The sequence below is a fragment of the Macrobrachium nipponense genome, chromosome 5 (assembly GCF_015104395.2).
Source record: "Macrobrachium nipponense isolate FS-2020 chromosome 5, ASM1510439v2, whole genome shotgun sequence".
NCBI classification, from domain to species: Eukaryota; Metazoa; Arthropoda; class Malacostraca; order Decapoda; family Palaemonidae; genus Macrobrachium; species Macrobrachium nipponense.
This window is the reverse complement of record NC_061107.1, coordinates 31,970,701-31,994,560: the sequence shown is the minus strand read 5'-3', so window position 1 is coordinate 31,994,560 and position 23,860 is coordinate 31,970,701. Positions and strand designations below refer to the sequence as shown.

The 23,860-nt window shown below is 39.0% G+C and overlaps 2 protein-coding genes across 24 annotated transcripts in view; both read right to left on the bottom strand.

Annotated features, from left to right (window-relative positions):
• Positions 1 to 23,860, bottom strand: part of LOC135215277 (uncharacterized) — a 524,407-nt gene that overhangs the window by 190,878 nt on the left and 309,669 nt on the right. For 19 of the 23 annotated variants that reach the window (XR_010314640.1, XR_010314645.1, XR_010314642.1 and 16 more), the window contains 4 exons: positions 18,967 to 19,324; positions 18,563 to 18,699; positions 14,528 to 14,618; positions 8,448 to 14,274 (listed from right to left, as the gene is read on the bottom strand). Coding sequence is in view for 1 of the 23 variants with exons in the window: in XM_064249822.1 (XP_064105892.1) it covers positions 11,919 to 13,730 (1,812 nt within the window). In the remaining 22 variants the exon portion in view is untranslated. Of the gene's footprint in view, positions 1 to 8,166; positions 14,275 to 14,527; positions 14,619 to 18,562; positions 18,700 to 18,966; positions 19,325 to 23,860 lie in introns of those variants that run through there. The other 4 variants (XM_064249822.1, XR_010314657.1, XR_010314655.1 and 1 more) reach the window with 4 other exon arrangements.
• On the bottom strand, positions 8,812 to 10,086 carry LOC135215752 (uncharacterized). The gene has a single exon (XM_064250707.1). It carries the CDS (start codon positions 10,084 to 10,086, stop codon positions 8,812 to 8,814), a length of 1,275 nt encoding a protein of 424 aa, XP_064106777.1.

The following is a 23,860-nucleotide window of genomic DNA, read 5'->3' as shown; positions in this document are numbered from 1 at the left end:
AATTGTGTATACATTTCTTCAAAGGCTTTCTTCAAGGCTAACTTGAGACTTGCATACACATAAGTTAACCCATTTTTGAAGGTTAAAACAAAGAATCTGCTATTATAATAATAACAATAATAATAATAATAATAATAATAATAATAATAATAATAATAATAATAATAATAATAATAATATGTGGAGCTTTGGCAGAGTGGGTTAGGTCGTCAATGGACTAGTTAAGAAACATTGGGGCTGGTCAGTTGTTGGATGGGTGACCGCTCTCCTCTGCATTGATTCCTTGGGGAAGGATCTTTACCATAATTTCCACAGTCTACTCAGCTGTAAATGTACCTATTCCTGATTGGGTAGGGTCCAGCTATGGGTTGAATAGCAAAAATCAGTAATGATGGAAAGAAATGATTTGTTTGTATGGTGTTTTTACGTTGCATGGAACCAGTCATTATTCAGCAACGGGGCCAGTGGCTTTAAGTGACTTCCGAAACGTCGAGAGTGAACTTCTATCACCAGAAATACACATCTCTCACTCCTCAATGGAATGGCTGAGAATCAAACCCGCGACCACTGAGGTGGGATGCAAACACCATACCAACCACGCCACCGAGGCGCTTAGGAAAGAAATGAAGGATTAAACGACGACGAAGTAAATGGAACCTTTGGCAATATGAATGAATAATTAATAATTATCTGGCGTCGTGACTACCAGGATCATTGACGCCGAATGAAGCCATTTGGACAACCAATTTGGGAAAAATCCACGCACACATCATATAAACTCTTAAAGTTTCGCATCAGTTATTGTACTATAGCTAGCGCAAAGATGCTAATTACGCATTAAACACCACCAAAGCTAAATTATTATTATTATTATAAAATAGTTTAACCAGGCCACGGAGCTGACCTTCAGCTCCAATGGGGCCAGCCCAAAGGATTAGATAAAATGCAAGGTCAAGGCCAAAAGCCACGAGCTTGGACCAAACAGGTCTTATAGGATAATAAATAATGAATTAAGATTAAATAAAAAATTGCACAGAGGCAAAGGCTTTCATACTAGAACACAAACAGGCAATAAATACATTTATTCACGTTTCCATACATTCATTCTAAAAAACCAAAGCTAAAAACTACACACATACATGAAAGCGAAATACCTAAATTTCGTTAAAAACTCCAACTTCTTTTAAAAAATTAACCACACTCTCATAATCATGCTGCGCTTCTTCACCCAATATCTTTGTCAAACTGTAACTACCATCTCTATCTCTTTTGTCTTTAAAGTGCTGCTCTCTCAGTTCCCGATGACTAGGACATTCAACTAGCAAATGCTTAATAGTCATCGGGACGAGACAGTCATCACAGTAAGGTTGGTATTCACCACTCATGAGATACCCATGTGTCAATCTTGTATGTCCTATACGGAGGCGGCATATCGTTACTTCCCATTTCCTAGGCATAGATTCATATTTCCAAGGGTGTGTACGTGTGGCAAACTCTTCCATTTTATTTGGTCCTGCTTCGTTCCATTGCTGTTCCCATAATCTTGCAATGAACTTTGATATACTAGGAAAAAAGTCTCTATATGGTACAGCAATTGGTCTTGGTATCATATTGGTTGCTGCTGATTTAGCTAGTTGGTCTGCTTTTTCATTTCCATATATATTTACATGCGCTGGGACCCAGCAAAAAGATATAGTAATCCCTCTACGTTGATGTAGAAATAGGCTACCCACTGTGAGATTTTCAGTGTAATTGGATGATCAGTATAAAAAATTTCAAGTGCCTGTAATGCACTTTTGGAATCACAAAAGATGGTGATATTAGTGGAATTCTGGAGGGTTGCAATATGTTCCAATGCTGTTAAAATTCCATACAGTTCCGCTGTGAAGTTCGATGCTACGATGGGTAGTGCTCCTCTGTGACTAAAATCATCACTAAAAACTCCATATCCGACTCCATCATCAGTTTTGGAGCCATCAGTAAAAACAAATGTTGAGCCTGAGTGCTCTGCAGCATGTTCTAAAAATGATACTCTGATTTCTGCATCTGATTTTTCTCTTTTAATACCTTTAAAATATTTACAAAATTTGATTACAGGTAATTTCCATGCTGGGGTAATTGGTAAATTAACTGGACATACAGGATTTCTTGACATATTCATTTTTTCCAAGATCTTTTTCACTCTAAAACTAAAAGGCTTAGGAAACCTTGGATGATTTTCATAAAATTTGTTGAAAGAATTTCTATTTGCTGCTTCAAAGGCTTTAGAGTTGGGGATTCTCTGAACCCTAAACCAATATCTGATACTTGATGATTGGCGATATAACTCTAGTGGGATTTCTCCCGCATCAATTAATAAACTTAAGATGGGAGAAGATCGAAAGGCACCTGTTGCCAAGCGTATACCGGTATGATGTACTGAATCTAAAATAGCAAGACGATTAGATGAAGCAGAAGAATATATTTCACATCCATAAAGTAATTTTGAAATAATAAGTGATTTGTGTAGCTTTAAAACTGTCTGCACCCCAGTTGGTATTAGATAATACTTTCAAAATACTTAAAGCTTCAAGGCACTTGGTTTTAATATGTTTCAGATGGGGAAGCCAATTGAGTTTTTTGTCGAATATGAGACCTAAGAAGCGTACCTCTTCAACACAGGGTATTCTATGGTTGTACAGATAAAGGTCTAGGTCGGGGTGTACTCCCCGAAGGTGGCAAAAATGCATAACAGTGGTCTTACTGGCTGATATTTTAAATCCCTGTTGTTCAGCCCAGTTTACTATCTTATTTATTGTCAATTGTAATTTCCTTTCTGCAACTGACATTCGTGATGCAGCAACAGATATTGAAAGATCGTCTACGAATAGGGTACTCAATACATCCTTGGGTATAACAGACGCCACTCCATTTATTGCTAACGCAAAAAGTGTGACACTAAGCACACTCCCTTGTGGGACACCCTCTTCTTGGCATCTTCTATCTGATAATGTGCTGCCCACTTTAACTTGAAAATATCTACATTTCAAGAATGCTTTAATGAATAGGGGCAATTTTCCTCGTAGACCACAGGTATGAATTGTCTTAAGAATGCCATGCCTCCAAGCAGTATCATAAGCTTTCTCAATATGAAAAAAAATAGTTATATGGTGCTGCTTGGAGGCAAATGCTTCACATATGGAGGTTTCCAGCTGCAGTAGGACATCTACTGCCGAGTGCATCTTTCTAAATCCACATTGTGAGGGTGAGAAGATACCATTACGCTCTAAATACCAGACAAATCTTGTATTCACCATTTTTTCCATCAACTTGCATAAACAGCAAGTTAGTGCTATTGGTCGATAACTAGCCACTGAAAAAGGGTCTTTACCTGGTTTAACAAAAGGTAATACAAAAGCCAATTCCCATATGACTGGGTAGCTACTTTCATGCCATAATCTGTTAATTATACTTATTATAAATAGTTTTGTATTTTTTGAAATATGCCTAAACATTTGATAGGGAATTTCATCCGGACCAGGGGCAGTGTTAGTGCTGCTGGCCAAGGCAGCATCAAATTCCCTTTCTGTAAAGGGTAAATTATATGGCTCTATCTTATCTGTGGAAAAGTCTAATCGCAGTTGTTCTTCTCTTCTTCTATATTGATATCCAGGGGAACTGTCAGATTTTTTTTAAACTTGGGCAAAATGATCGGCGAGTTTATCACTTACATCTTTTGCGTCTGCGATGAGGTTGTCATTAACTTTAAGTACTGGGGGAGGACTGGGAGTAAATTTCCCAGCAATCTTTTTTATTTTCTTCCATATACTGCAGATAGGTGTTCGGTGGTTAATGGACGATACAAATGACGCCCATGACTGCCTTCTACCAGTTTTCATTGCATTTCGAAAACGCGCTCTATTCTGTTTGTATATTATCATGTTTGCTATAGTTCGGTGTCTACGATAACGTGTAAGTGATGTTCTTGTGACTCGGTGTAACAGTGTGAGCTCTTCACACCACCACGGGACTGGGCGTCGCCTGAAAAGACCTGTAGTTTTTGGTATAGAATGTATACCTGCTGTATGGAATGTCCCATTTAATAAATCGATTGCATCATCTGCCGTTGGGAAGTCATTTGTGTCACTTTCTATTTCGCTTAGTTCTTGAAATTTGTTCCAATCTGCTTTTTCAACATTCCACCTTGGAGATCTTTGAACTGGTGGGTCATCATTGGAATTTATTATTATGGGAGCATGGTCACTGCTTTGCCAGTCATCATTCGTCTTCCATCTGAAATCCATCGTGCAATTGGAACTAGATATTGTAAGGTCTAAGCATGAGACTGTACCTGTCTGGATATGGTAATGAGTGGGTTCTCCGGTATTTAAAAGTCCTAAATCTTCATTTTCTATTATGGAAGCTATAACATTCCCTTTTTGATTTGATGTCACATCTCCCCACAAAGGATGTCTGCCATTTAAGTCTCCCATGAGAAGAAATGGTCGTGGAAGCTGATGAAGTAAATCAATTAGTTCTTCTCGAGTGATGGGATTGTTTGGTGGAAGATAAAGGGAACAGAGTGTGTATTTTCGTCTTAGGTGAATTTGAACCGCAACAGCCTGTAAAGGAGTATTTAGTGGGATTGGAAAATGAGGAAGGTCCCTGCGAACATAAATAAGGCAACCTCCATGTCTTCCCACTTCCAAATTATATTGTGTTCTATATGATATATACTCTCTAGAGCAAGGTGTGTGGACATCAAGCATTGTTTCTTGTAAACATACAGCAATAGGGGAGTATTTATAGAGTAACACTTTAAGTTCCTCATATTTTGCACGAAGTCCCTGACAATTCCACTGTAAAATTGAAGAGAAGGTGTCTAGGTTTTGGAGGGTAGCCCTCTATTCAAGGTCATTTTTGAATGCTTAGTGGATGGGAAGCTTTGCTTGTATATTTTTGATGACGATTGTTTTTCTTCGCCAGTTTGCTCATCGATTTTGGTTTTATCTTTTGTTGGAGTTAATGGAGGAGAGGATGAGGGTGTTCTTACCCTCTTCATTTGTTTTTTTCCCTCTAATTCCATTAAATCAGGCAGAGATTCTGCCTGAGATGATGCAGAAGGTGGAGTAGAGGGAGGTTTGAGGGAGATATCCAGTTTGTTATATGGAATGTTTATTTTATCCGTCTTTGCCGATTGTGCTCTAACCTTACTAGGCTGAGCACTTGGCCCAGTATGTCGGGCCACAGGAGTGGAAGCATCCTTTATTGAGGATGAGGAAGGATCAGCAGATTGGAGTGGAGCCCTAGTGGTGGAATGTTGAACCACATGGGCTGAGGCATCCTTCATTGAGGATGAGGAAGGAGTAATGGATTGAAGTGGAGCCCTTGTGGTAGTAAGGGCTTTAGAATAACTCTTGGCTCTTCCCAAGAGTCGTCTTGCATGTCCAATACTGATGTGCTCTGTATATGCTTTATTAACTGCTGCTGTTTCAACTTTAAATTCTTCACATATTTTATCAACTGATTTGTGCTCTAGCTGACAATTAATGCATTTAGGTATATCTGAGCATGGGCCATGTTCTAGGGCAGAGCAATTATTACACATCTTATTATTTTTACAAACTTTAGATGGATGACCAAACTTAAAACAATTAAAACATTGTAATGCTTTTGGTTGAAAAGGTCTAACTCGCACTCTTTCATTTTCTATTACTATATGAGATGGTACATTACTGTCTTCAAAGGTAAAAAACATCATGTTGCCATTTGGGACCTTTTTCACTTTCCATACAGTTGGTGGACACACATCTAAAATTTCTTCTTCAGTAAACTCGTACAAGTCTCTATCAAAAACAACACCTCATCCATAGCTAAAATTTAGGTTAGGACTAATTTTCTCTATTATATCGTTGTTATCAACTTTCATCATTGTTAGCATCTGTGACTGAGTTTTAGATTTTGCATGAATAAGTACAGAGCTCTTACCAAATCTAGTAATGTCACCACTCATTATGCCACCTATTTTTTGCTGTAGGTACTTACTAAACTTGTAATAGTTGAAGTTCTCCTCCTTGGCTTTAACTACCAGCCATTTAGGAGGTTGGGGGACTCTTATTTTGTCAACGTTGCTACTATTGGAGTTGATTGGATTCCATTCTGCAGGTTTATAAATGTCTAAGTTTCTTGGGGCTTTATCCGTCAAGGCTCCTTTAACTAATGAGTTCCACACATTCAAGGTATCAATACTACAGGTTGCTTTAAAAGCATCTTCATGTTTATCAAATGTTACCCAAGCTTCCCGTTTTCCTTCTGCGTCAAGAAAGTTCATACGAATCTCTGCTATATTGCCAAACATGTTCAAAGATGTCGAGATATCCTCATAGTTACACTGAAGTGGAATATTTTTCATATGTATAACTTTCAAATGCGTCACTCTACTATTATTGGCATCTGGGGGGTTCAAAGAATGGTCTTTGTTTGAGCCAGAAGTCGTCAACGGTGCCAGAGAGTCCATTTTCCCAGGGGATGTAGGTTCATAGTCCGGATCCATATTTGGTTTACTAAAAAAAAAAAGAAATAAAACTCTTACTACTTGGTTATATCAAGAAAGTATCGTGAGTCACTCAGGTATCCACATTCTCCACCAATGGCACTAGTGAGAGTTGACTCCCAATGGTCCACCCCATACCCTACCCATACAGGATAGCACCAATACGTTTGTGGTGGCCCAGGTATAAGCCAATCCGCCTGCTGGGAGCTCAGATTCCACTAATGGGAATCAACTCCCCACCACAAACGTATTGGTGGGCTTCCGGACAAAAGCCAGGAGTCCCACCCCCAGAAAACCAGCTCCCCCTGGATTCCGATGAGCCAGTCCCTGGAGATGGTTCCGCCCATCAGGTGGTAACTCAACCACCACAACTCCCACTATTAGCTTCAAATGCAAACCCTTCCTAACCAACGATCCCTTCTCAGACTCACCTAGTAGTTAAATTAGACGAAAGTGGAAATGTCCACACCATTTATTGCCAAAAGTTTGTAGGCGTTCCGTCAGGATCCGGCCTTCACACGAGTGAAGGCAGGATCCCTTACCCCCTCACCACGTGAAGGAACCTACTCGAGGGGACCTTTGGCAATAGAGGAGCTTTGTCCGGCAGCCAAGTAATCAGCCCAATTGAAGGGGAAGATGGTCAGGTACTTGGAGGTCGTCATCCAGCAACTGACCACTGCAACGACAGTAACAAACAGCCAGAGACTGGAGCTATAGAAACAAATTCAAGGAAAATATGGACAACAGAAGGAAATATGGGGATGCTACATCAGAAGCAACCCAACGGAGAGAGTATATAGAAGAAGGTTGGTCAACGTCTGGAATGAGAGGAATAACACCCCCCAAACAGAGCAGAGGCTGGCAGACCAAGTAAGAAACATAAAGAAAAAGAACTGGCTCTCCCCAACAGAAAGAGAAGAAATGGAAAGGGAAATGACACACGGCAACGAATTACAAGAAGACGAACTGAGAGACGATGCCACAGAAGACGACCGGGATGATAAGGTATCAAACAACAACACATGAAGAAACACCGACGAAATAACAGATAGAACAGAATGGGTAGAAAAGATCAGGCAATGGATGGAGCCAGATACAAAGAGAACAAAGATTCCCTCCATGAAAGCCTACAACACCAAGAAATTAAGGGAGAAAACAAGTGAGGTCAATGAAATAATAAGAATAATACACACCACCAGTATCACAGAAACAAATAACTTGGCATATGCAGGAGCAAGATTAGTAGCAGAACTGATGGGGATATGAACACCAACACAACCAACCCAACAGAAACCAAAACAGCAACCGCCTTGGAAAAGGCGCCTGGAAAAGCAAATCATGGTGATGGTATCTGACTTGAGTTAACTGAAAGAGATGGCAGAAAAAAGGCTAAGAGGCAAGAAAACAAGGGAGGAACTCAACGAGAAATACAAAGTACAGGAGAGGGAACTAAACAACACAATAGAAGATGTAAAACAGAGGCTTAAGGCCAAAGCACATAAGATCCAACAGTACATGAGCAGGAATAAGGGATACCAACAGAACAAACTATTCGGAACCAACCAGAAAAGACTATAGTACAGCCAACTAAGAGGGTGTATGGATTGGGTAGATACAAAGTCACCAAGTGCCACATGAATACTTTATTGAGTAACATTCAGCCTGTAAACAAGTTTCCAAATTAAAACAAACCTCCAAATTGTAAATAGACACTTAAAATGTAATCCTAATAAAATATGCAAAACAACACAGCAATATTCGTAAAATCAAATATAAAATGTAAGCAGTCTATTGTACTCAACACAGCAATAACACTAACTCCATTACAAATACAAACATACAGGATATCCCATTATAACATTTCCAAATCCATCATAAATATAAGTACATATGATTAATCAATACAGTAACTTACACCTTGGCGCTCCTTATCAAACTCCCATACATGCTTAACCGGTGCAATGCTGGCCATACACCTCTGCCAGTACACTCTGGACGTATTACCTCTACAAATAAACAAAAACAGAAATCAGCCTACATTTGCACCCCCTTCTAGGAGGCCAACCGACACCTGTCAACACACACACAGAAATGACGGCCGGCAGCCGCCTCGCCCACCTCCTGATTCCCCAACAAAACACCATCACCTTGAGCAATAACTTGTTTCTAATATTATTCATAATTTGTTTAACATTAATTTTCTGTATTATGTAATGTTACAAACAAAATATACAATTATAAATAATTATGATTACATCATACACTCCCCCCACCATAACTCAACATTCACCACGCTCTTCAACAGGAAGTAAAACTATCAGTCTATGAGCGGACTGTTTAATTAACATATCGGTTTGACCTTTGTACTGTGGACCTGGTTTATGCACTTTATACCTCAAGGTTACATGTCGTACATGACCATCACTTCCAGGTACAGCTACGGCAACTTCGGCCATTTTCCATGCACCCTTTACAATACTGTTTTCCTGTATAAGTACAATATCACCTGGTCTTAAATTTCTACGCCGAGTATGCCATTTTTGCCTAACTAAAAGTGAAGAAAAATCATCTCGATGCCACCTCTTCCAAAAAGAATTTACAATCTTCTGCATAAACTGAAAACTTTGCCTTGGATTATTACTTTCATCCCATAATCCACTTGGGACTCTGACACCTGTATGACCTAAGAGCAAGTCATTAGGGCAAAGATAAATGCCCAAACTGGGATCAAACCCTGGTTTGAGACCAATTGGACGGCTATTCATTAAATTGGCAATCTCAAACATACAAGTCTGAAGCTCACTCCATGAAAGAATATTAGTACCAACAGACATCATAATACATCTCTTTACAGACTTTATCAGAGATTCGCTGCACCCATTCTCCCATGGAGCATCTGCAGACTTGTTGAATGTCCAACTCATTCCGAAAACACTACCAAACTCTGAAATTTGTGTCATATTCCAGTTCCTGGCCATAGTTCGCAATTCTTTGTTAGCTGCTACTAACTGTGTGCCTCCATCTGAATGCATATGCTTTGGAAATCCTCTTATGGAGACAAACCCACGTAATGTCATTAAAAAATTCTCTGTATCATAACCCTCTGCTAAATCTAAGTACACAGCTCTACTCACCATACAATTAAAGATTATCCCATAAACCCTTTTTCTAGTGCGCCTCTTGACCGTGTCTTTCACAATAAATGGTCCAAACAAATCAATAGCTGTATTAAAAAAGGGTGGGGCGGGTTGAAGTCTCTCAGATGGACACTGACCCATGCATTGCTCTTCAGTCTTCTTAGCCAATTTACGACAAATGACACACCGAGCCTTCACTGACTTCATAAGTTTCCTGGCTCCAGGCACCCAAAACTTGGATTGCAATTTGGCTAAGGTTACCTCTACACCAGCATGATCTATCTCATGGATGTGTTTAACATACAATCTTGTGAATGAATGCCTCACAGGTAACAACACAAATGTACTCCTGTTCCAATTATCCTTCAGCCATACTGAAATCCTTTGACCAACACATATTAAACCTTCCTCATTCATCACAGCTCCAAGTCTCTCATATCTCTTTTCCCAGTCACCTGCTAGTCTTCTGGACCCACCCCGCCCATATATCCTCTGCTACTTTCATATCATCTGAGTGAGGAACCAAAAAGACACCTTTAAATGACCTCAACCTAACTGCCTTCAAAACTCTTGGCAGTCACTCTTAAAAGCTTACTGTAACTACCATATCTATTTACATCAATTATAACAGTATTATCCCTATATAGATTATTTACAATTTTGACTGGAGCAATATCTGGTAGTTCGAGATCATTTGACTGACTGATGGGCCATTCACTAACAGGTAAACACATAAATGGGGGTCCATTCTGTCATAAAGAATCAGAATCTAAAAGCATAGGGTGTGTAGGCCTTGTAGTTAAGTCTGCTGGATTATTTCCTGAGGATGTCCAAAACCATTCAACAGATTTTGATTTAGTTTGAATTTCTGCTACTCTAGTAGCGACAAAAATATTAAAACTGCTTGACTTATTACAAATTTGTGCTCTGACAATAGATGAATCAATAATATGTATGATTGACTCAAGTTCAATGTCTATTTCCTTCTCAATCACAGTCCTCAACCGGCAGGCCAACACAGTCCCACACAACTCTAACTGTGGGATGGTGAGCTGTCGAGTAGGGGCAATCCTATTCTTTGCCATCAAGAGTTTACTTACAAAGGGTCCTTCCCTCACTTTCCACCTCAAGTACGCACAGGCTCCATAAGCTAACTTACTTGCATCTGCAAAAATGACTAAATCAGGCTTACCAACGGCGTCTTTAGGCTTCACACATCTATGGAATGTCAGTTTCTAACTCATACATTTCTTTAAATAACTTTCTCCATCTTTCATACATATACTATGGCATTGCTTCATCCCAAGCTAATCTTCGCTCATTTTCACTGATGGTGGTTAGTAAATCTCGCATAAGCAACTTTGCTTTCAAGGTGAATGGCACAATGAACCCAAGGGGATCATATACCGAAGCAGTTTGACGGAGTACCATCCTTCGATTTAACGTATTTGGGAGTTTCTCATCGATTTCTGATTTCTTTATGGGTGGCTCCATTCGAATATTTTTTACTTTCTTAGAGAAACTTATCTTTATCACAGAAAAACAGGTCCTCCTTAGGATTCCAGTTCAACCCCAGTACCTTTTCCTTATCAGTTTTCAAGATGTTAAGAAAATTATCTTCTGGACTCTCACCTGACATAACCCAGTGCTTGATCTGAAATCCTCCCCGAGATAATATTGCATTAGCTTCTACAATACTTCTCTTAGCCCTTTCAACCGTCGATACACTTGACAGTATATCATCAACATACGAGTTGCGATTGATCAACTCTGCAGTTAAGGGAAAGGATTCATCCATCTCGGTGGTTTTCCGTAAGGCTATCATTGCTATTATGCCACTAGGTCTATCACCAAAGGTCACAGTAGTAAGCACATAGTGATCTGGCTCTCTGTCAGTTTCTAAGTCCCGCCACAAAAACCTATGAGTATGTTGATCAAGTTCTGAAATTCGTACAGAGTTGTACATTTTCTTAATATCTGCTACGAGGGCCACAGCATGTTGCCTAAAACGTATCAGTATAGCAATCATGTTGTTTAGCACATCAGGGCCCTTTGCAAAGTAATCATTAAGTACGTGACCAAGGTAAGGGGAAGAAGAGTTGAACACAATTCTCAAAGGGGTAGAAACTGAGTCTGGCTTGTGGACTTCATGGTGGGGCAAGTAGTGAACGGGACCATTATAATTACTTATCTCATCTATGTTCAATTTTCTAGCAACTTCCCTATGAACCATATCTAAAATCTGATCATTATATTTTTTTAGAGTAATCGCTCCCGAGCTTTATTAACCTTCGTTCAGTAGATTTTAGTCTTCCATATGCAAGGGAAACATTATTAGGGAGTTTGTTAGGATCCTTAATCCATGGATAGCTTGCAATCCAATACCCATTTATTGAATCATAATCAAGTCCTCCTTCTATCTGTTTTAATTCCATTTCCTCCTTCAAGCTATGTTCCCCACTCAATGAACACTTCCCACATTTACAACCACTACATTTAGGTATACATGAAGTTCCAAAATTTTCAACTGAAAAAAAATCTTCTAACTGTTTTGAGAGGTTCTCACTGTATCGTGGTATGATGTCATTGACCTCAGTAGCTACAGTCATGTGGCTAATCCTTACCGTTAAGACACTATTAGTACCCATATTCTTATTCATAACTGGATATGAACCTCTTACACACATTCCAAAATTGTTTTGCATTAGCTGTAAGGTATCAATGGTTCTAACCACTTGAGGTATCATGCTACTGTGATCCACGCCAATTAACAAATCTACCTTGCCTGTTGGCCGACAAATGTTCCACTCCTCTACACCAAATAATTTAGCTATCAATGTGGTGTCAAATTCTGCAATGTCAGATGTAATTTCATTGATACCACAAGCTTCAATAGTCCATTCAGTACCAGTCAAATCAGTAATTGGCACATTATAAACTTTACTGTCAAACAGCTCAGTGCTATTTCCAACTTTAGTTACAGTGAGACTTACATCTTTCCCTTTCAAACCCAACTTGTTTGCCATCCGATGCGTAATCATGGTTAAATTTGAACCTGTATCCCACAATGTTGCCACCTTTTGCCCTTTACTCTGCATATGCCCAATCATCAACAATACTCCCTCCCTCGACAATAAGTTATTTGATCCCTGTACTCGACTGGTGAAATAATTTTGTACAAACAAAGAATGGAGAATAGGGTGGTGAGGTCTGCCGCATACTTCATTATTTTGATCTTTAATATGACATAACTCTCTGTTCAAACAGTCACTACTGACATGTCCCTTTCGTGAGCAGATGAAGCATACTCTATTGCTTTTTAACAGCTCATATTTAGATTTATTATCCAAGTGCTGAAACCCTGAACAATCCAAAATGCTATGGGAAGCTGTACCATGAAACCAACAGTTCTTATTAATGTTAGGTGACATGTTAGGTCTACTCCTAGCTTGATTTGATAAGTTTGAAGCAATTTGGTTCATGTTTACAATACATTCATTTAATTGTTGTTGTTGTGACTCTTGGTTTTCTCTTAACTGCTTAATTGCTTCATTCAAATTATCTGAATAACAGTGATCCTCATGAGTCGCATTGTGCACTGCTGCCCTATCAGTAGTTGTACTTGACCTCACTCCTTCCTGCACATACTCTATTACCTTCCTTTCTTTTTCTAAAAATTCTAATAATTTTCCAAATTCCTTCTCACTTTGGGACTCACTAGCTTTTAAAACCCATTCCCTTTTCAATGTTGGGGGTAAGAGCTTTTCTACTAAGCTAATTACAGTAGTGTTATTCATTTCTGATTTAAGATCTAGCTTACACATATCAAGCCATCCCCTCTCCACAGTATTCACCAATTCCACAAGTTTTTTGTTGTTGCCTTTAAGGGCTCTTATCTCACACAAAACAGAGTCCACCACCTTTGTTACATTTCCAAATTTTTCATCAAGTCTGGCCATCATCTTATGGAAATCATCATCAACCCCAAGTACCACTTTCAAGGCTTCGCCTAACAAACACTGCTTAAGGACATATGGATCCTCCCCATAGTTCTTAATCATTAATCTGTCAAAGTCCTTTCTAAAGGATGGGTACAGCCTTATTTGTGTTATCAAATCTAGGAGGTTCAAGCTTCTTAACTATAAACTTTGTGTTGTCTGTTTTTTGCTTACCCTTTTCACTGTATTTTCGCAAGTATTTGAGAATGTGCCTTACATTTCAACCTATACACTTCAATTATATAATCCTCAGCCGATTCTAATAGGCTAACATAATTCTCATGAGACTCATCAATGCACGAAATAAACTCATCATTAGCCTTTTCTAACCTCTTATAGGCGTCACAGACCTCATCAAATGCAGGCTTCAAAATCTCTGTCGAGTCGTCTTGCTTCACAATCTCGTCGAACAGTTTCAGGGCTCGGTTGAATTTCCTCCTCTCCGATGTACGCACTGTCTTGGCTCGATCCATCTTGACTAGCAGGGATGTGTAGAATGTCCAATCAAAATTCCCTCAACCATGGGTAGCAGGTGCTGAATTGTATGGATCGGGTAGATACAAAGTCACCAAGTGCCAGATGAATACTTTATTGAGTAACATTCAGCCTGTAAACAAGTTTCCAAATTAAAACAAACCTCCAAATTGTAAATAGACACTTAAAATGTAATCCTAATAAAATATGCAAAACAACACAGCAATATTCGTAAAATCAAATATAAAATGTAAGCAGTCTATTGTACTCAACACAGCAATAACACTAACTCCATTACAAATACAAACATACAGGATATCCCATTATAACATTTCCAAATCCATCATAAATATAAGTACATATGATTAATCAATACAGTAACTTACACCTTGGCGCTCCATATCAAACTCCCATATATGCTTAACCGGTGCAATGCTGGCCATACACCTCTGCCAGTACACTCTGGATGTATTACCTCTACAAATAAACAAAAACAGAAATCAGCCTACATTTGCACCCCCGGCTAGGAGGCCAACCGACACCTGTCGACACACACACAGAAATGACGGCCGGCGGCCGCCTCGCCCACCTCCTGATTCCCCAACAAAACACCATCACCTTGAGCAATAACTTGTTTCTAATATTATTCATAATTTGTTTAACATTAATTTTCTGTATTATGTAATGTTACAAACAAAATATACAATTATAAATAATTATGATTACATCATACAGAGGGGAAGACAACCACCATGAAATTTCTGAAGCCAAACCAAGTAAGAGACTCTGGGAAAACATATGGAACAATCAGGTATCACACAACAAACATGCAACATGGCTCCAGGAAGTCATGGAAGAAGAAACAGGGAGAATAAAACAAAGATTCACTGAGATCACGCAAACACAGTCAAACACCAACTAAAGAAAATGGCCAACTAGAAAGCCCCAGGTCCCGATGAAGTCCATGGATACTGGCTCAAAAACTTCAAGGCCCTACACCCACTAATAGCAGAACACCACCAGCATTGTATCACAAATCACCATGTACCCAAACGGATGACCACAGGGAGAACATCCTTAGTTCAAAAAGATAAGAGTAAGGGATATATAGCCAGTAACTACAGGCCTATCACCTGCCTACCAATAATGTGGAAGTTACTAACAGGTATCATCAGCGAAAGGCTATACAACTAACTGGAGGAGACAAACAACATCCCCCCCCAACAGAAAGGCTGCAGAAGGAAGTGTAAGGGCACAAAATACCAGCTTCTGATAGACAAAATGGTAATGAAAAACAGTAGAAGGAAAACCAACCTAAGCATGGGCATGGACTGACTATAAGAAAGCCCTCGACATGATACCACACACATGGCTAATAGAATGCCTGAAAATATAAGGGGCAGAGGAAAATACCATCAGCTTCCTCAAAAATACAACGCACAACTTTACAAGCTCTGGAATAAGACTAGCAGAGGTTAATATCAGAAGAGGGATCTTACAAGGTGACTCACTGTCCCCATTACTGTTCGTAGTAGCCATGATTCCCAAGACAAAAGAACTGCAGAAGATGGATGCTGGATGCTAACTCGAGAAAAGAGGCAACAGAATTAACCATCTGATGTTCATGGACATGAAGCTGTATGGAAAGAGCATCAAGGAAATAGATACCCTAATCCAGTGCAAGGATTGTATCTGGGGACATCAGGGTGGAGTTTGGAATAAAAAAATGTGCCTTAGTCAACATACAAAAGGGCAAAGTAACAAGGACTGAAGGGATAAAGCTACCAGATGGGAGCAACATCAAACACATAGATGAGACGGGATACAAATACCTGGGAATAATGGAAGGAGGGGATATAAAACACTAAGAGATGAAGGACACGATCAGGAAAGAATATATGCAGAGAATCAAGGCGATACTCAAGTCAAAACTTAACGCCAGAAATAGGATAAAAGCCATAAACACATGGGCAGTGCCAGTAATCAGATGCAGCGCAGGAATAGTGGAATGCATGAATGCAGAACTCTGCAGCATAGACCACAAAACTAGGAAACATATGATAAGGAGGAGTTATGGAGTTCCATTTGACAACATGAGAGAGAGAGAGAGAGAGAGAGAGAGAGAGAGAGAGAGAGAGAGAGAGAGAGAGAGAGAGTGTGTAGTTGCTGTATGGATAGTTAGCGATTTAGAGTTCTGGGTCGTCTGTTGGTGCTGTTGGAGTTTGGAGTTGTTAGAGTTCTGTGTTTCAGGGAGTATTTGGTCTTTAGTCAGTCTTTGGTCATACCCTGTGTTAGTCAGTGGTGTCGGCAGCAGTCTATTGAAGACATTGAACGTCAGTTAAGTTTTGTTTTGTTGATTTGTTGTTAGTTATTGTTAAGTTTGATGTTGTCTGCTTTGGAGTTGTTGTGCCTGTGTTGTTAGATTTGTTGTGCTTGTAAGTTTTTGTTGAGTTATATGAGAGTTGTTATGGTTGAGGGTTGTTGTTGGGGAGCTGTTGTAGTTTCTTGTTGTTAGTAGGTGTGTGTGTGTTTGCTTGTTGTGTTGTTGGTTTTTTTGTCTTGTTGGTGATTGTTTGTGCAATGGTCTTGGGTTGTGGTTGTGTTCTTTTTGTTGTGTTGTTGAGTTGTGGTTGTGTTCCTTGTTGGTTTGCTGTGTTGTTGAGTTGAGGTCCTTGGGTGTTGTGTACTGTTGAGTTGTGGGGTTGTGGCCCTAGGGTGTTGTGTTGTGGTTCTTGGTTGTTGTCTTTGTTGTAGTTGGTATCTGCAGTTGGGCGAGTACATGTGTTTGTTTTTTGTTCTTGTGTGGGTAGGTCAATTGTCCTGCGTGTATTCTGTAGTGTAAAGAGGAAAGTGTGACTGAAGGTGAGATTGGTAGCTGGACTGAGGGGGATTTGCCCGCTTGTTTTTTAAGCTTGTGATCCCGCCACAATGACAATACACAAAGCACTACACTTAAGAGCAAATACGGACAGATTATACATAACACGAAAGGAAGGATTAATTTTATTTAATTTATAAATTTTGTGGCCATTTGCCACGCGCCGGAGCCAAAGGCCATTCAGCGCATATATATCAACAGGATATATTTACTAAAAAAGGTACACATATAATTAATCCAAATTATTAAAATAAACTTCATATTAAAATACTCAATTAAATATCATAAAACAAATGGATTTCCTTAAGAAATTTAAAAATCTCTTCTACGGGAGCACCCTCTACTAAAATATCTGACAAAGGTTTGTTGGTGAAACCAAACTGACGTCTATGATTAAAATAAAGAGGACAGTCAACAAATATATGCCTCACTGTAATGCCAACATTACAATTGGAGCATTGAGGAACCTGCCTCTCTGCTCCACTAGTTAAAAGATACCCATGATTAAAAGCTATCATAAGATAACAGAGCATTGGGCAGACATTATGATAGACAGAGAGGAGAAGATGGGTAGACACTTGAGATATGTCAAGTTCCGTCATGATTCTAGTGCAAAGAGACCTCCGCCCCTTGCAAACGGGTACCACAGTAGCAGTGCAAAACATGTTGTACTCTTAAGGTCCTTTTCGGGATATTTAACTGCAAAAGTCATTGAAATGAAAGGAGACCGCCAATATGTCATAAAATTAGATGGTAGTGGAAGAATATCAACGAGAAACAGAAAACATCTTCGGGAAATAAGAGTGCAGGATTCCCCACCTACTCGTTCACTTTCCCCCGCTGACTCGTGTGCTGACCGCCAACCCAGAAGAGGGAAGAGGAAAATAAATCCTCCGAGTTGGCATAAAAACTACATTTTGTGATTTTTCAATTATGTACAATTTGATTTCTCTTTAGTTATGCACATTTTTTTTTTTTTTTGCACTGAATATGTGACCATTTTGTAATAACTTGTCAACTTCATGCAACTAAATGTCGTCCTACTTTGCAATGAGCACGTAATCACGTTCCACTTATATGACTTGTTTTTTCTTTCATATAACACCATTTTGTCGTCTTCTGTATAATTACTTGATAAACCTTCAATTTCATGAAAAGTGTAATACATTTATTTTAGAGAAGAGATGTAGGATGTTTCCATATGATGCATATGAAAGTTACTTGTATTCCCGCCAAAATGTGTTTAAGGCGGGAGAAATTGAGTCTGGGGCAGTCTCGCTTGAGTAAGCGTAGCCTCAACATTGTCACGTGCACTGCTGCTCATCATGTATTGAACTGTGTGAAAATACAGCTATTGCATATTGCTCGTGTTTGAGTATACCCAACCTGCTTACAATAAGACAACCACCTTAAAATACAGATTTGATATAATGTCTGTAAAACCTTTAGCTTGTAGTTCCTATAGAGAGAACTTCTAGTACAATTTCTACGTAAAAAGGACATGGAAAAAGTAGTTGCACATAATTCTTGTTACTTCACGAACATTGGTGTTGTTTGGGAGTCCACCAGGGTCAGTGGACAGCCATATATTAGTTGGGGGCTTTACCAGAGCCTTCGCCTCCTCTGCCACTTCTGCGGCAGAGCCTTCGCCGCCTCTGCCACTTCTCTGGCAATGAGAAACTGAAAAGAAAAAGAAAAAATAAATGAATAAACAGAAAATGAAGTACTATAAAGCAAATACAAATGCAGTATTTATTAGCAAACACATATAAATAAAAATGCAGTATTTATTAGCTGAGTTTCTTAGCAGTTGTAAGCAGTTCATTATGCTTGTAAATGCAGTACTTTTATATACAACCAATTCATATTACATGTATTAATTTTAGAAACCAGAATTACAATGAAACTGCTAATGACTAAAAAAAACCTGTATTGTATAACATTTACCTGGGGTCCATTTGCATCCTGGCTGCAGCAGTATCCAAAAAGGATGTGTGAATTATAATTGGAAGCTTCAAGTCAGCCAGGCTGAGAGACTGTCCACATGTCCTAAAAGCAGACACACCAGTGGAATGATGTGGACACTATTAAGAAATGTCAAGTAATGGTACTCTGGTGGGTAGAGAGGGCATCACTTCCTGCCCCGGCCCCACTGGTGGTTGGTTGGAGAGGACATCACTTCCTGCCCAGGCCTGATTGGTGGGTAGAGAGGACATCCCATCCTGCCCAGCCCTGATCGTGAGAGTTCTTGAGGAATCACTGTCATATCTGATCCACTTATGCTTAGATATCTTGAGCTTCTAACCTGAAAAGCAGAAAGTAATTTTTAGACATTGATAAGTTTCTCTGCATCTGAAAATTGTGTCCTGTTTCTCTTTAAAAGTATTCCACAATTACTATTCCTTATCTTTCATAATTTTGGTCAGAAAGCCTTTTGAATGTTAACCCTCTTACGCCGATTGGACGTATTAAACGTAGAGTCAAAATGTCTCCCGTATGCCGATTGGACGTATCATACGTCGGCTCAAAAAAGTTTTTTTAAAAATTCGCGGAAAAATACTTACAGGCCTACCAGCCGAAAACTTTTGTATCACGCGCCTTGGGGGATGCTGGGAGTTCACGGATCAAGGCATTGTTTTGTTTACAATCGCTACGCAGGCGCGCAAGCGCGAATTTCTTTCTTATCGCACTAAAAAGTATCAGTGACACATCTCGGAAATTATTTCGTCACTTTGACATAATTTTTGCACCATTTTAAATACTCATGATTGTAGCTTTTATCAGTTTTGAAATATTTCCATATAAATAACGATAAGTGCCAAAATTTCAACCTTCGGTCAACTTTGACTCTACAGAAATGGTCGAGAAACGCAATTGTAAGCTAAAATTCTTATATTATAGTAATATTCAATCATTTGCCTTCATTTTGCAACAAATTGGACGTCTCTAGCAACAATATTTCGATTTATGGTGAATTTATGAAAAAAACTTTTCCTTACGTTCGTGCGATAACTCTTCCGATAATTTTTTCGTTGCGATTGTCCTAATGTTTGCACCCGTTTAAAATTTGCCGTTACATAAAGTTTTTATATATGGAAATGTGCGCAATTTCATGCACAATACAACAATAAACAACCCATAGTTGTAGCTTTTATCAGTTTTGAAATATTTTCATATAAATAACGTTAAGTGCAAAAATTTCAACTTTCGGTCAACTTTGACTCTACCGAAATGGTCGAAAAACGCAATTGTAAGCTAAAACTCTTATATTCTAGTAATATTCAATCATTTACCTTCATTTTGCAATGACTTGGAAGTCTCTAGCACAATATTTCGATTTATGGTGAATTTATGAAAAAAAAAAAACATTTTCCTTACGTTCGCGTGGTAACTCTTCCGAAAAAATCAGAATTTTTTTGTGCGATTGTCGAAATGTTTGCACCATTTAAAATTAGCTGTTACATAAAGTTTTATATATGAAAATGTGCGCAATTTCATGTAGAATACAACTAAAAAGGATTGAAGGTTTTGTAGCTTTTCTCTTTTATTGAAATATTTTTTGCATATAAATCACAATAAATAGAAAAAAACCACGTTCGGTCAAATTTGACTCTACCGAAATAGTTGAAAAACGCAATTGTAAGCTAAAACTCTTACGGCCTAGTAATATTCCGTCATTTTTCTTCATTTTGAAACAAATTTGAAGTCTCTAAATCAATATTGTGATTTATGGTGAAATTTTGAAAAATATATTTACCTTCACTCCGCGCGCCGATTCGCGGCCGCAAGTCTCCGAAATACGTACATCGCATTATCCTAATATTTGCTCCATTTCATATTAGCCTTTTATAGAGTTCATATATCAAAATGTGCAAAATTCATGAAGAATACAATAAAAAATAATTGAAGGTTGTAAAGCTTTTTCCATCTCCGAAATATGCGGATAAAAAATAAAAAAATATATAAAAATCTCGACATTCGGTCAAATTTAACTCGTCCGAAATGGTCGAAATCTGCAATTCTAATCTAAAACTCTTACAGTATCGTAATATTCAATCATTTTTCTTAATTTTGAAACAAATTGGAAGTCTCTAGAGCAATATTTAGAATTACGGTGAATTTTTGAAAATAACATTTTTTTACGTCCGCGCTGTTACGAATTCGTACATCATTTTGTGATATGATTTTTCCGGTGTTGCTTTTATTGTTTTACTATGTATTATATATCAAAAGGATTGCAATTTAGTGTACAATACAACGAAAAAAAAAGTAACTCGTTAGCTTCGACCGTTTTTTGTACAGCGTGATTTGAATACAATTATCTATGAATTTTTTTTTTTTTTGCTACCATATATTGCATTATTTGCATATGATAATGATATTATTTTTCATTTCTGATGATTCCATACTAAAATTCACGCAATGAAAAAAAAATGAGCCAAAAATGAACTCTTAATCTTCAAAACTAAGCGCGCTGGGATTTTTTGACAAAATTATTTTTTCCGCTTTCGCGCTCACTCCAAACCGGCGCCGGCATACAGGAGAGATTTTGATTTTTAGGGCTTCGGCGTAAGAGGGTTAAAGATCCTTCCATAGAAAAAAAAGAGAAGTGTCTTTTTTCATCTAGAACATTACTGAAAAGTGGCCATTGTAAAAACCTTCCAAAATACTACAAACATCTTGCACTTTTAAAAAGGCCCTTTTTTAAATACAGGAAACATTAGAGGCCTTTATGAATATAGAAAATACAACAGGGCTTTTTTTATATGTGAAGATGTGAAAAACAGGCCTTTTTATATACTATTTGAAAAGGAAAAAAATGCCATTTTTATATATAAAAATGGGGAAAAAAGTAATAGTGGATGTAATATGATATATCAAATCAGATATCATAACTATTTAAATGTATACATGAAGTAACGTTTACAGTTGATAATCAATTAGTACAAGTATGCAGGAGTTACTTGCTCCCATATATCAAATAAAGTTTTGCTTTTTGAAAGGGGGAAACTCCACCAATGCTCACCCCTGACAAACCTAGTAACCAGGTCTTTTTCTAGCTTGTTCTACTTTACAAATAAATATGAAAAAAATATGAACACTGATGAAAGCTGTCTTAACCTTGGGTACTCATTTAGGTTAGCCAAGCCTACAGGATACTTATGAACCTTACTTATTATTCTTTAGTTTTTATTCACTATATTTGTGCTGACATTTATGATGTTTATACAAAAGTACACAATATACCATTATTAGCATTTTTTTTTTCTTACAATAGAGGGCCTTCCCACCAGTCCAGCTTCCAGAAGAAATAACTTCTGGAGAGGGACTGAAGCCCTTTGAGAAGCTAGATAAATTGATATCTAACCACTCAAACCCTGAGTGACGTACAATGATATATGGGATAACCATTGTATAGGGAACCAAAGAGAAACTTTGTCCAATAGCAAACCAATACACCAGGGTTTGTACTACTCCCAACCCCTGCTAAGGGCAACTATGAGTTACACAACCTGTTGGGCAGCCACCAAAGGACCCAGGGAAAATGTGTCCGTAGATTTGTGGGCAACATCCTTAAGATAGAGAGGCGAACGTGGACTGAAGTAACCAAGTACCAGTGCTCAGCACTCAATGTACAGCCAAGTTCTTTTCGAAAGCCAGAGAGGGACCAATACCCTTAATGTCATGTGCTCTAGCCTGCACAGACGTGGTGGTGGAATCATCAAGAGCCAAGTATGCCTGTCTGATTGCTTTCCGTATCCAAATATACATAGTATTCTTAGAACCCTCTTCTTCGCACAGCCTGTGCTAACAGAAAGTCTGAGGCAGCCTGGTCTAAGGTGCCAAGTCCTTTTAGGATAGCAACACAGGACCCGGACGGGACACAACAAAAGCTCTTGAGCATCACAACTCACAAAGTCATTCAGAGATGGAATGGAAAACGAAGTGAACCTGTCATCGTGCACAGAGGGATTTTGGGTCTTGGCCACGAATTCCGGGACAAATTCGAAAGACACTGACCCCCAATCCCTGGTGTGCTTCACATCATAGCTTAGACCGTGGAGCTCTCCTACCCTCTTGGAAGATGCCAAGGCCAGAGGGAAAACTGTCTTGAGCGTCATGTTCCTGTCAGTTGAGTGACGCATGGGTTCGTATGGACTCTTGGTGAAGCTCTTGAGAACCAAGGAAACATCCCACATCGGAGGCTTGAGCTCCCAAGGAGAACTCGACTGCTCATACCCCTTAACTAGCAAGGAAAGTTCCCAGGAAGAGGAGATGTCAATACCTCTAAGGTGTAACACCAAACTCAGAGCCGCCCTGTAGCCTCTAATGGCAGAAAAGGACAAACATTTCTTGTCTCTGAGGAAGGTTAAAAAGTCTGCTATTCGCTGAAGAGAGGTTGCGAGTAGAAAAAAAACCCGTTTACGACACCAATCACAGCAGATCGCCCATTTGCCTTGGTAAACCGTGGAGGTCGACTTTCTGAGACTTCTGGACATATGTCTTACAAATATGTAATGAAGGTGAAGGTGGTGGGGGGGGGGGGGGGGGACATATGCCCTGCTGTTCTCTGAGAAAAGCCTCTCTGTCAGAGGAGATACTTGATAGCCTCCAACCATGAAGAGACAGGGATTCTACTGACTGGTGGAACCTTTCCGCATCGGGCTGACACAAGAGATGTTGCCAAGGGGGAATTTCCCTCGGAACCTTTAACAACAACGACAGCAGATCTGGGAACCATTTCGCCTGAGGCCACAGAGGGCCTACCAAAGTCATCCTGAGACCCTGTGAACTCATTAGCCTGTTCAGAACTTGACGAATCAAACAAAACGGAGGGAAG